This window comes from Cyprinodon variegatus, unplaced genomic scaffold, assembly GCF_000732505.1.
Source record: "Cyprinodon variegatus isolate N-32 unplaced genomic scaffold, C_variegatus-1.0 Scaffold72, whole genome shotgun sequence".
NCBI lineage: Eukaryota > Metazoa > Chordata > Actinopteri > Cyprinodontiformes > Cyprinodontidae > Cyprinodon > Cyprinodon variegatus.
This window is the reverse complement of record NW_015150525.1, coordinates 273465-284915: the sequence shown is the minus strand read 5'-3', so window position 1 is coordinate 284915 and position 11451 is coordinate 273465. Positions and strand designations below refer to the sequence as shown.

Below are 11451 nucleotides of genomic sequence, written 5' to 3'. Positions count from 1 at the left end.
CTGTATAAGAGACTGTACAGTGAACTGGATGGAGCTTTGGAAAATTTTATAAAAGACTGGTCAGCGCTCCGCCGGTATTTTGGTTTTTATTGGCACACAAAGTGCATGATTATGGACTGAAATGAAATGCAATGCAGCCTTGATTTTGGACTCATAAAATGTATGCCACACTTTTCAGATCTTTATTTAATCTTTTAAAATAATTTTTTTTTTTTTTAGGGGGGGGTGATATTTTCCATAATGTAGAAAAGCTTAAACAGGTAATTTTTATGATGACTGGAACATCTGTAACATTCTCAGCTTTTGTTCCTTCAGACTTTAGCATACGGAGACATGAATCATGAGTGGATAGGAAACGAATGGCTGCCCAGCCTCGGACTGCCTCAGTACCGCTCCTACTTCATGGAGTGTCTTGTTGATGCTCGCATGCTGGACCATCTGACCAAAAAGGACCTGAGAAGCCATCTGAAGATGGTGGACAGCTTTCACAGGTTTGCAGCAGCACCACTGGAATGTGTTCTACCTGATAACTGGATGCATGAGAATCAGAGATGGGAAGGATAATGAGACGTATGTATGTCTGCTTTTTTTGGGTGTCTTCCAGGGCTAGTCTGCAGTATGGAATTATGTGCTTAAAGAGACTCAATTATGACAGGAAAGAGCTGGACCGCCGGAGAGAAGACAGCCAGCATGATATGAAAGGTATCGTTTGCACATAGAGCAAACACACATCCACATTTCCTCATCTACAGCTATATTTTTCATTTCCAAGAATCACCTAGTTTTTTGATTCGTAATGACAATTTGTTCTTTGCAGTGAAACAGGTGCTCCTCAAACTGTCAGGTAGCCAGTCTTATGATCTAAAGCCCCACATACACACACACGCTGGCACACACATTTAAATCCCCTCCCTCTCTGCCTTTTGACCTTGAGCTCAGCATTTGAACTTGACTCAGCTGTTGTTTCAAATCACAATCCAGCTCTGTTTGCGCGCGCTCACACGCGCACATTTTGCGCCTGTTCCAACTTGGAAAGCTGTCTGACAGCTGCGCTTTAAATGAACAAAGGGAGTTTGCCAGAGGGTTGACGCCATGTGGACACGCACATTAAATCCTTATATCGCTCTTTCACTTAATGCTCCTATTTGCTGTTTATGAGGCGTATTAGGTCAAGTGTTTATTTAACACAGCGCCAACACTCCGTTTTGATTTCAGATGTTTTGGTTTGGACCAACGAGCAGGTGATCCATTGGGTCCAGTCCATCGGTCTGAGGGAGTACAGCGGCAACCTGCTGGAGAGCGGCGTTCACGGGGCGCTCATCGCTCTGGATGAAACCTTCGATTACAGCAGCCTGGCGCTCATCCTGCAGATCCCCATGCAAAACACACAGGTGGTTATACAGGAAACAATGTGATGATTATAGTGGGTGGACCAGGCAGCCTAAAATGTCATTGTTTTTTTCACCTTTTGGATTTGGATTTATGGAGAGACATTTTACCTTTAAAATATTTTTTTTTTTCATCATGATTAATACAGATTTAGGTTTCCTCTGAGGTTTAAGCTAAGAGCTAGTCTGAAAAATGGCAAATTCAAAGTGAACTTTAACCAAAAGCAAATCTTTAAACAACCAACCAGGCAGTCTCTTAGAATCCATAGTGGTTTGTTTTAATTTGGACAGTTATTTGGAGAGAAGGAAAGGAATTGCAAACTTTTGGGGGAGTGTTGGCCTAGTGGTTAGAGCAGTGCGCTTGTGCTCTGAGAAGGTTGCAAGTCCCCGGTTCGATCCCCACAGCCCCCACTCTTGGTCCCTGAGCAAAAGCCTTAACCTAACACTGCTCCCTGGGAGCTGTACAGTGGCAGCCCACTGCTACCCAAGGGCATGGTATGAATGCAGGTACATTTCTCCAATGTGAGATCAATAAAGTTCAATTATTATTATGAATATACCCACTCCTACTCAATGGCGGTGACGGGAACATCTGGCAGCCATCTTGTCCCAGGCAGCCTGCTCACTTGACACATTGTGCTTAACATAACTTCCTCAAATGTCTACCAGTCTTCAAATGGTTACGTTTTTTGAAAGCATCAGAGATGTAGTTGTGGCACTGCACTTTATGAATTGTCTTTTATATGACGGTACTATAGAACATAGAGGTGCAATATTACACCTGATTAAGATTTGTTTTTCCTTTGGCATATTTTTAGGCAAGACAGGTTCTAGAAAGAGAGTTTAACAACGTTCTAGCCTTGGGAACAGACCGTCGACTGGAAGAGGTAACTTTGCAAGAAGTTTTTTTTCCATAGTGTCTTTGATAGCTGTTCCTGTCTTAGAAGTAATTGCTTCCCTTCGTGTTTTATTCTTAGATCATATTTTTTCTGTTTTACCTTATTTTCTGTCTTCCGTCTTTCAGAGCGGAGACGACAAGACGTTTCGACGCTCACCATCATGGCGCAAGCGGTTTCGGGCCCGTGAGGGAGGGACGGGTCTGGGGATGATGGCAGGCTCCATGGAGACGCTACCTGCTGGCTTTCGCATGCCCGCCATGTCGATGCCGCCCTCCATGAACTTGGCTGCCAAGAAACAACTCCAGCCTGAAGGTTTGTTAAAATACTAGTCAGCCTAACTCTAGTTAAAGCATTTTTTATCTCCTCTCTAGCCACTCTTTGGTTAACACGACTGACTAACCTGCATTTTGTGTCTTTTCTGTCCTGCTGTGCTGAAAACCTTATTTTCCACACCTTGTTAAGCTCCTCCCCCTGCACCGCCGAGACTTGACCCTTCGGCTGTGCGGACCTATTCCTGCTAACGACACTCTACTTACTAAAAGGAGCACTAGTGCTAAAAGGTCAGTTGGTGAACTATCAACTAGTAGTCCATTTGGTAAAAGTGCTATTTTGAGAAAAAAATAAATCAGAAAAAAAGTGACTCATTAAAATGGCATTTTGGAATCATAAGATCAGATTTAATACTTTAAAGGTAATCAGTCAGATGGTTATGTGCAAATTCTGGTAGTTTAAAGAATAGAACTAAATAAAATAAATACATTTAAATAACATGATGGAAAAGAAACACTTTTCCTCTTAATTTTTCATTTTGAACATATAAAACCAATTTCATAGCAGATAATTCATAAGATATATCAGAGAAAAAAATCTTAATACTGTAAGCCAGAAAGAGATGTAGCAGTGGGAAAGTACATCAATAGAAATGTAGGAAAAAAGGGGGGTGTACAAGCACTTTTTTGCGGGTTTTATTATTTAAACCATGCGCCTTTATGCATAAGGCCCCAAGACCGTGGGTAAGACTGAAACATATTCAGCTTATACACAACAAGAGTTGTGTCCCAATATGATATCCAATGAACACTTATCTTAGTCCAGGTTGCTTTAGGATGTGAAGAACAATATCATTGGCTGCTGTTATTTTTAATTTTTTGCTTCTTTTCTTCTCCTTCTTCTAAAAAGTTTTACAGAGAAACTGATATACATTTCCAAAGAGAACCTATGCAGTGTTGTCAAAAAGAAAATGAGAATCACAGCACCCTGCAGACGGCACTGCTATCAAAGCAACCTGGGGTTATTTAAAGCCTGAATTCAGTCTGAATATCTGTTTTCCTTAACTGTAAGCCAGAACATTAGTGTACTGTTTAATGATACGGACATTTAGTGATATGTATGGAGTGAGCTTTGTTCCATTATTGTTGCAAGCAATAAACAAGTTTTGTAAATTGAAATTTGATTAAAAAATACTATCCCAAAAAATTTTCTGATAAAAAAAGGTTTTAGAGTAACTTTTTTGTCAGATTTTGTTATTGTATTATTTTTGTATTTATTCATGAATATTATTGTTTTATATATATTCAAAAAATAATTTACAGTTTTTACATGTCCTTATTATATTCTCTTTAAACATTGCTTTTAAAGATTTTATATATTTTTTTTCTGTTTTTTAGATTTTCAGACTGAGTTTCATGAATTGCATTGTTTTTGAATAACATTTTACAGATCTGATTGGCTCCTCACTCTAGAGAAAAGCCCTCCGCTAAAGAGAGGGGAGTTGATTTGCAAAATGCAATTTAAAAATGAATGCGACTCTCAAAGAGCAATCTGAAACGTAAAACAAATAAGATATAAATCTGTTAATAAAAATACAAAAACGTAGAAAAATATATAAATATATGTAAAAAAAAAAATTTAAAAAAATCTCAAGAATAGCAAACTTACTCTTAAAACCATTTTTTTTATTAGAATGCTTTATAGCTCTCATTTCTGGATTTCTTTTTTTTTTTTTTTTTCGAATTCTAATTTCCAAAATATGTTTTTTACAACAATAATGGATTCAAATTCATTCCATAGTATGGATATGCATGTGTGGCATTTTAACTTACTGTGAACTGCTTTCTTTTTTAAGAAAACAGACCAACTGGCTAACAAACTAAACTTCAGAAAGCTTTCATGAATATAAAAAGAAGAATGAAAACTTCCCAAGAAACAAAGTATAAATAAATAAGAAATTAGACACAAGTTACTTTTAAAAAATCTTAGAATCTTATATCTTCCTGTTTTTCTCACCCTCTTCTCTGTGGATCTCTTTTCCAGTGCATTCTCATTACTTATACGGACACATGCTTGCGGCCTTTTGAGAGTGATATGCCAAATCTGGAGAAGGAGGACTGGGTGCGCCAGGAGGGGAAGGGGGGGGCGGAGTCTCCTCCCCTCTCACGCCCAGCCTCTCCTCCCACCTTTCATCTCTCTCCTCCCCTCTGGACTCGTGCAATACAGGGGGGCACCTTTTTGACCTTTGCTCCCAGAGAGCGCTCGTTGGCTGCTTTCCGCTGCTGCTGTAAAGGAGGCTCGTCCCGGTCTCGCCTTGTTTACCCCAGTGCTCCCAGTAGCCTCGTTGTTGTGGTGTCGTGTTCCCGCTCTCCTCGTCTCAGCTGTGGGGTCTCGTCCTGGTTCTAATCGTCCTGAAATGGCCAAGACCAAAAAAATCTTCCCGTGTTAACACGACAGTTGTGGAAAAGATTTAAGGGAGATGATGAGCAAGTCGTTGCTTTGGACTCGACACTGATGAATACTTGTATAAATGGCAGATCACTCTGCACATTACCCTTCTACCGGTTATGCAAGGTATTGCTCATTTATCATCTCTGTACATAAAAATGGATAACTTATGTTTTTTATAGAAATATTATATATATAATATATATATTGGAAATATATATGGAAAGTAATATAATATTGCTGTTTGAAACCCAATGCCCTGTATTCGATAGTGACTGTTCTCCTTCTCTCCCTTTCTCTCTGTGTTGGACCTTTGCGTGTCGTTCTCTGTGTGCGAATAATTGGTGGGAGGGATTCACAAAAGGAAGCGTGCGTTTTTACAAGGACTCTTCACAGGTTCATGGGTCCAATTCTTTCTTCTTCTCTTCTTCTCCTAACCCCCCTCCCAAAACCTTTTGACACAATGTAGCTGTAATTTCTCTTCCTCTCTTCGCCTCTGTCGCCTTCTGTATGATGCTTTGTAGCCTAGAGAGAGAGATGCTGTGAGGGTTGAATAAAGAGTGTGTCAGTGAGTGTGTTTGCGCGTGTGTGATTGTGCAAATCAGCCTATCTCCTGGAGACTTGTGAAGGGGTCGTGTGTTGGTGTGTGCGTGTGGCTGACCCCCCAAACATGTGACTTTTATTCTAAATGTGCGTGTGGAGTTTTAGTGTGGACACTGTAGCTCACTTCTGTCAATTCCAAACTTTCTTTCATGTCAAACTATATACTGCTGCTCAGCATCAGCCGGGGTTGACTTGCACTGCTCCACACTGCCCTCCCGAAGCATCCAAGGCCTTTGGAATTTTCTCCCATTACAATCACAAATTTCAATTTTTTGATTGTTGCTGGTATTTCATGTGCTGGTTGAACAAAACAACAAAAAATACATGTGATCCTCAATTTTATCATCAGTGGAAATCTGAAAAGTGTGGCATGTAGTTGTATTCAGCTCTCTGTGGTTTGCAGAAAAACTTTTTTGACTAAACCTCAGAGTCACTCCAGGGTTTCATCCAATGTTGCCCACTATGCAAGATGCTCCCACCACCTTGTTTCATGGTAGTGGTGGTTTGTTTAGGGCTTTATGGGGTCTCATCCCTACATATTAGTGTTTTCCAAGTGGATAAAAAGTATAAATATTGTCCTTATCTGAACATGGAGCCAGATTTTTACAGATTTGCTGTAGTTCCTACACAACCTCTACAACTACAACTAATATGTCTTTCATCAGCAATGCCTTTCTTCTTCTCACTCTTCCATATAAAAGGCCAGATTCCCATAATGCAGGACTACTGCAGAGTTTTATTGGGACTCTTGGCTGCTTCTCTTATTTTTTACTCTCCTGTCAGTTTGGTTTTAAGCCATTTGTGTAGTTGAAAGATGGTCTTTTTTAATTGTTTTAGAAAAATCCTAACAATCTACAGTCTGATCCATTCAAAATGGCCCTTCCCAGTCAAATACCAGACGAATGGCAGCAGACTTCCCCCCAGCAAAATCCCCTCCATGAACCCAAGATGTTTATTACTCTGACTCCACCCTTTCACTAAAGTACAGGGTCTGACCGGAAGAGGATGCTTCTCTTTAGATCTTAATATCCACAAATCATGACAGAAAGAATATTTTAGTACAAATCTAAAATTTTAAAAGGGAATTGTAGGCGACCAGCCAAGGACCCATCAACAAAAGTAGGGAAATTTTGAATGGTTAGTACTGTATAAGCCATCCAAAGGTTTAGAACATATTTTAGAACCTAATTCTGCCTTTGACCTGTCTACTATGCTCTGTGGTCTTCATAAGGCTGGTTTTTCATCAATGTTCCCTAAAACAATCAGTTAAAGCTATAGTGGAGGATGCTCTTTTTGCGGGTGGATCATCTATATAAGTGGTCCTCCTAATTGTCAATCATTCTGGTGATATGTTTAAGTAAGGCCATCCTACGTGCTCGTCTTCATTTTAACGTACCGGTGGTCAGTCTGACATATTGGAATAATTCAAATCTTCTTTTGTAAAGTAAGCTTGTATGAGAGATGCAGACAGCACATTTTAAACAGAGCGTGCAAGAGGAGAAATGGGCTCGTGCACGCTCTCGCAGGCATTTAATATAAAAAATTTGCTAAAATCCTCCACTATCCCTTTAAGTTGAATTGGAATGGTGTGATCTCTAATTTAATTTAGGGATAAATAAGTAAAGGTATGATGGCATGCTTTGGCCATACAAAGAGATATATATTTCATTTAAATTGGGGAAATAAAGCACAACAATATGAGAATAAACATAGAATTTTAGGTCTAGGAAATTAAAGTCGTAAAAAAAAAAAATATGAAAAAAATAATTTCATAAAATTGCATGAATGACAATATTACAAGATTAAAGTGGTATCAAAACAAATGTGACACTAAGTAAATGATTAAAAAACAAAGTCATAATAATAGATCTACAAGAATAGAATCCTAACATTATGAGATTAAAGTTGTAACCTTAGGGTTAAAGTCGTATTATAAGAATAAAGTCCTAATATTACGAAAAAATTGTCATGGGATTTAGCCTGCAATGATAAAATTGCAACACTACGATTTTAGTGAAAACATTACAAGAATAAAGTTGGACTATTAAGTTAATAAGGATCCAGTCGTAAAATTACAAGATTAGAGTCGTAATAGAATAAACTATTACAAAAAATAGCCACGCTATTAAGTCTGCAACAATAAAATTCTAACATGACAAGATTAAAGTCATAAAATTATTAAAGTTGAACCGAACAAGAATAAATTACTAGCATTTCTGGAGTAAAGTCTTGATATCATAAAATTAAGTAAAATAAAAAGTCTTAACATTATAAACAATAAAATCGTAAATATTACGAGATTAAAGTCACACCACAACAAAGTCGTAACACAATGCGAATAAAGTTGTTAAATTATGAGTTTAAAGTCATACAATGTGAAATTGAGGTTGTAACAGAGCGAGATCAATGCTTTATTACAGGACTAAAGAAGTAGCTTTTTGAATGTAAACTCTCACTAGAAAAAGCAGTTCAAAATGTTCGAGTTAGGCTGCAGTTTGGGTGACCATGGTGGATAACTCTATTAACGCTTTCATTTTATTAAAACTACTTTTTTATCTGATAATATTATTACTTTACTGTAATATTATAAAGACTTTATTCTTATTACTGTATTACTCTATTTTCCTTGTATTACAACTTGATTCTTGTAATTAAACTTAGAATACTCCATCGTACTAAGGGAGCTAAATTAAAGTCCATGCCACACTTTTAGGGTTTATATAGTCTATTACACACTATTCTGAATTAATCAAATGAAATATGATATCCTTTTGGGTTATAAAGTGAGAAAATGTTCAGAGTTTAAAGGGTATGAGTACTTTTGTAAGGCAGTGTAACTTACAGAGACACGTCCGGTCCTGCTCCACCATTTCACATTCAGTTCTTATGAAGATATGCCATTGTGTGGTCTTTACATGCGGCTGACCAACTCCTCCTCCAATGAGAACACAACATATGGACTGATGGATGGCTGTAAAATGTTTTTTTATTAATTATTGTTTTACAGATTTTTTTTTTCCAAGGTGTCTAAAAGGTGTAATGTGCTATGTGGCAGCTATGAGTACTGTGTCTTTATTCCAGGTGTAAAACAATGCTGACAAATCAAGGTTTTATTATTTGGCCATCGGGGAAAAAAACTGTACTGTATTTATGACACTATATAGACATAAGTAAAGCTGTTTTTTAAAGAATTTGGACTCTGTGCTCCTTCTTGAAGTTCTCATTACTTTGAAACCAAGAGACAGCGTATTGAAAATCGTCTTTATTCCAAGAATCAAAACATCACTTTTCAAAACATCTACAAATACACAACAATCTTAGTTATAAAAGTCAAAAATAAGTTAGCAAAGATAAAAAATAAAATGGCAAAACCACTCTGTAAAAAAAAGGGAACGTATTTACAACAAAAGCATTTATAACCTGTTTAAATTAAGCAGATCTTGGTCAAAACTGCCCTGTTACATATTGGCCCCGCAAATAAACGCATGTTTTTTATTAAGCAATAATAAACTCACACGGAAAGAATCAAACATAAGGAGGAAAACTTAAATTAAGTTAGAACAATACAATTCATCTGTGAGTCTGGAAGAAGGTTTAACAGAGATTCTCAGGATAACTAGAATTTTGGGTTCATGCAGCAAAATCTATGAATCTCAAGTTAGACTGAGCGTCTGTAGCTCTGACAAACAGGACTGGACCACAGAATAAGGCAAGTAATCAGGGAATAAGGCCTCATTTGGAAAGGAGGAATTCAGTTTAGCCCATAGACTCATAATTAATCACCAATATTGATCTTTTTCATAAGACAAAACACTCAAATCAGCAGATTCACTAAAAATATTAAATGATTCCAGTCAACAGCATCACCAGTAATTATTATTTTTGTATGATTTCTGGATTTGTGCATCTACATCTGTGATCCGACTGCTTCCAAGGGTCTATTTGGGAATGTCTACAGGAAAGGCCACAGCTCCGTCTGAAGCAGAGATGCTGTCCACGATGGAAGTCAAGGCCTGCATGTTGCCCTGCTCAGGAGATTCAGCCGCGCTCAGTAGATCTGCAAAGAGGAGAAAAGCCATCAGTGCTGTCTGCTCAACACTAATCTTTTTGAGGCATTCGGTGAGGATAAATTTCACGCTGCACTCACCCTCAGCGCCGTAGCTTGGCGGGCACTGCTCGGGAGTGCTGCTCCACTCGGGGCTGCTGCAGCAGGTGCTGCCCGAACTGGGCTCGCTGGACGACGACACCTGTTAGCATAAAGACACACACAGAAGCTGCTGTCAGTCATTTTGACAAAAATGCACACAGACACCCACTAATGGATTTAAACCTGTATGTTTAAGAATTAAGACAGAATAGTTTTTGATTGAAATATCTCAACTTAGAAAAAAATGTTGTCAGTTCTTAAATACTTTTCAGCTTCTCTACAAGTGTTGTTTTGCATATTTCTGTTGCTGTTGTACTCACTCTGGGCTGGTTCATGGTGGTTCTATAGTGCAGTCCCTGCTGTCCTGTCTCGGTGTCCTGCTGGTTAAGAGAGGACACCAATGCTTGTAGCCTTTCGATGTACTGTATGGCACTCCGCAAGATCTCGACCTTGGGCAGCCTCTGGTTGGGGTTCATCAAGGTGCTCCTCTTCAGAGCATCAAAGGCCTCATTCACCTTCTTTAGGCGTCTCTTCTCCCTCAGCGTCGCTGCTCTCCGACGATCCATGGTCACAGTCTTCCTTTTGCACAGCTTACAGGCCCAGGGCAGGCACTGACCAGGGCAGTGGGGCTCAGAATGAGGTGACAGGCTGGATGGAGACGCTTTATCCTCACTACTTGCTACTCCGACACCAGCACTCCCAGCCAGACTCCCACACAAGCCCATCATGGAGTTTCTGTCTTGGTAACCAGCTTGATCATATGTTCCAGGCAGGCGAGAGGGAAAGTAGCTATCCCCTCCTTCATAGAAGCGCTGGTCAGGAAAGAAGTAAGGGTTGGTCTCAAAGAGCTCCATATCAGCCCGTGTTGTGTTCAATCCCTGCTGCTCTTCAGTGCGTGGTGTCGATTCCTGCCTCTGGGACGTGTGTTGGACCGTACGCGTGTGCGCCTGTCTTCCCCCTGCTCAGAGTTTGCAATGAGTGGGAGACGTGTGGTGAACAACTGGTGTGGAGCAACTGTAGGCCGGCATTTAAACCCCTCTGCCTTCTGCAGGATCACAGGGTTAAATTTAGCACGAGCCCCCAGAAACCTGACACGATGCTTAGCTGTTGCTGCACATCTACACTTCACATCTCTGTTGGGCCATGCTCTCTAGGGCTTTAAGGCCCATTCATGTGTTTCATTGTGTGGGGTTGAGCACTCGTTGGCGTGTGCGTGTTAAGAAGCCACAGTATGATCAGGTTGCCGTGGAAATGGAATAGATAACCTCAGATCAAAGATGTGGGCCTTAATAAGCTAATCCCATGCTTGCGTTCTCCTCCATGACGCTCTGGAAGAGAGGCTCCGGCCGCCATGGGGGCAGGGATGGTGATGTGGTAGGAAGAGTCTTAAGACAGCTGTCACCTCCACCAGGATCGAATAATATGTAGTGACGAGAAGATGTTTGTGGCTAGAGGTAGTTGTTTCGAAGGAAACTAGGTCACAGAGGCAATATCAGGCTGTGTAACAGCAGCATTGTTAAACGGAGGCAACTTTCGAAGTTTGATATGCTGAAGATAGCAGCTGGTCTAGAAACGGACACTTCTCTGGTATAATCTAGGTTTATGGAAATGTCATTCTTTGTATATAGACACCTTTGCGTCCCGCAGTTATGTACACAGAAATATGGAGGGAAGTTTGTTCCATTATAGCTGCAAG

At 39.6% G+C, this 11451-nt stretch overlaps 2 protein-coding genes across 3 annotated transcripts in view; one reads left to right on the top strand and one right to left on the bottom strand.

Annotated features, from left to right (window-relative positions):
- The window catches only part of ppfia4 (protein tyrosine phosphatase, receptor type, f polypeptide (PTPRF), interacting protein (liprin), alpha 4), a 121200-nt gene extending 112427 nt beyond the window's left edge, over window positions 1-8773 (top strand). Inside the window, exons 24-30 of one of the 2 annotated variants that reach the window (XM_015372453.1) lie at window positions 316-491; window positions 605-702; window positions 1216-1391; window positions 2207-2275; window positions 2413-2599; window positions 2750-2847; window positions 4601-8773. In XM_015372453.1, the coding sequence (XP_015227939.1) occupies window positions 316-491; window positions 605-702; window positions 1216-1391; window positions 2207-2275; window positions 2413-2599; window positions 2750-2808 (765 nt within the window). In that variant the 3' untranslated portion in view covers window positions 2809-2847; window positions 4601-8773. The remainder of the gene's footprint in view (window positions 1-315; window positions 492-604; window positions 703-1215; window positions 1392-2206; window positions 2276-2412; window positions 2600-2749; window positions 2848-4600) is intronic. The other variant, XM_015372454.1, reaches the window with a different exon arrangement.
- Window positions 8774-8966: 193 nt separating this feature from the next.
- myog (myogenin (myogenic factor 4)) lies at window positions 8967-10760 on the bottom strand. Its single transcript, XM_015372455.1, has 3 exons — window positions 10076-10760; window positions 9756-9855; window positions 8967-9665 (listed from the first exon to the last, which is right to left on the bottom strand). The coding sequence occupies exons 1-3, from the start codon at window positions 10607-10609 to the stop codon at window positions 9547-9549; spliced, it is 753 nt and encodes a 250-aa protein (XP_015227941.1). The 5' UTR covers window positions 10610-10760; the 3' UTR covers window positions 8967-9546.
- Window positions 10761-11451: the final 691 nt, after the last annotated feature.

Excerpts from the sequence above, each read along its gene's own strand:
- myog (XM_015372455.1), bottom strand. The coding sequence starts at position 10,609 with ATGGAGCTCTTTGAGACCAACCCTTACTTCTTTCCTGACCAGCGCTTC. Across the intron at positions 9,856-10,075 it reads CCACCATGAACCAGCCCAGA|GTGTCGTCGTCCAGCGAGCC; the intron begins GTGAGTACAACA and ends TTATGCTAACAG. Across the intron at positions 9,666-9,755 it reads GCCAAGCTACGGCGCTGAGG|ATCTACTGAGCGCGGCTGAA; the intron begins GTGAGTGCAGCG and ends TCCTCTTTGCAG.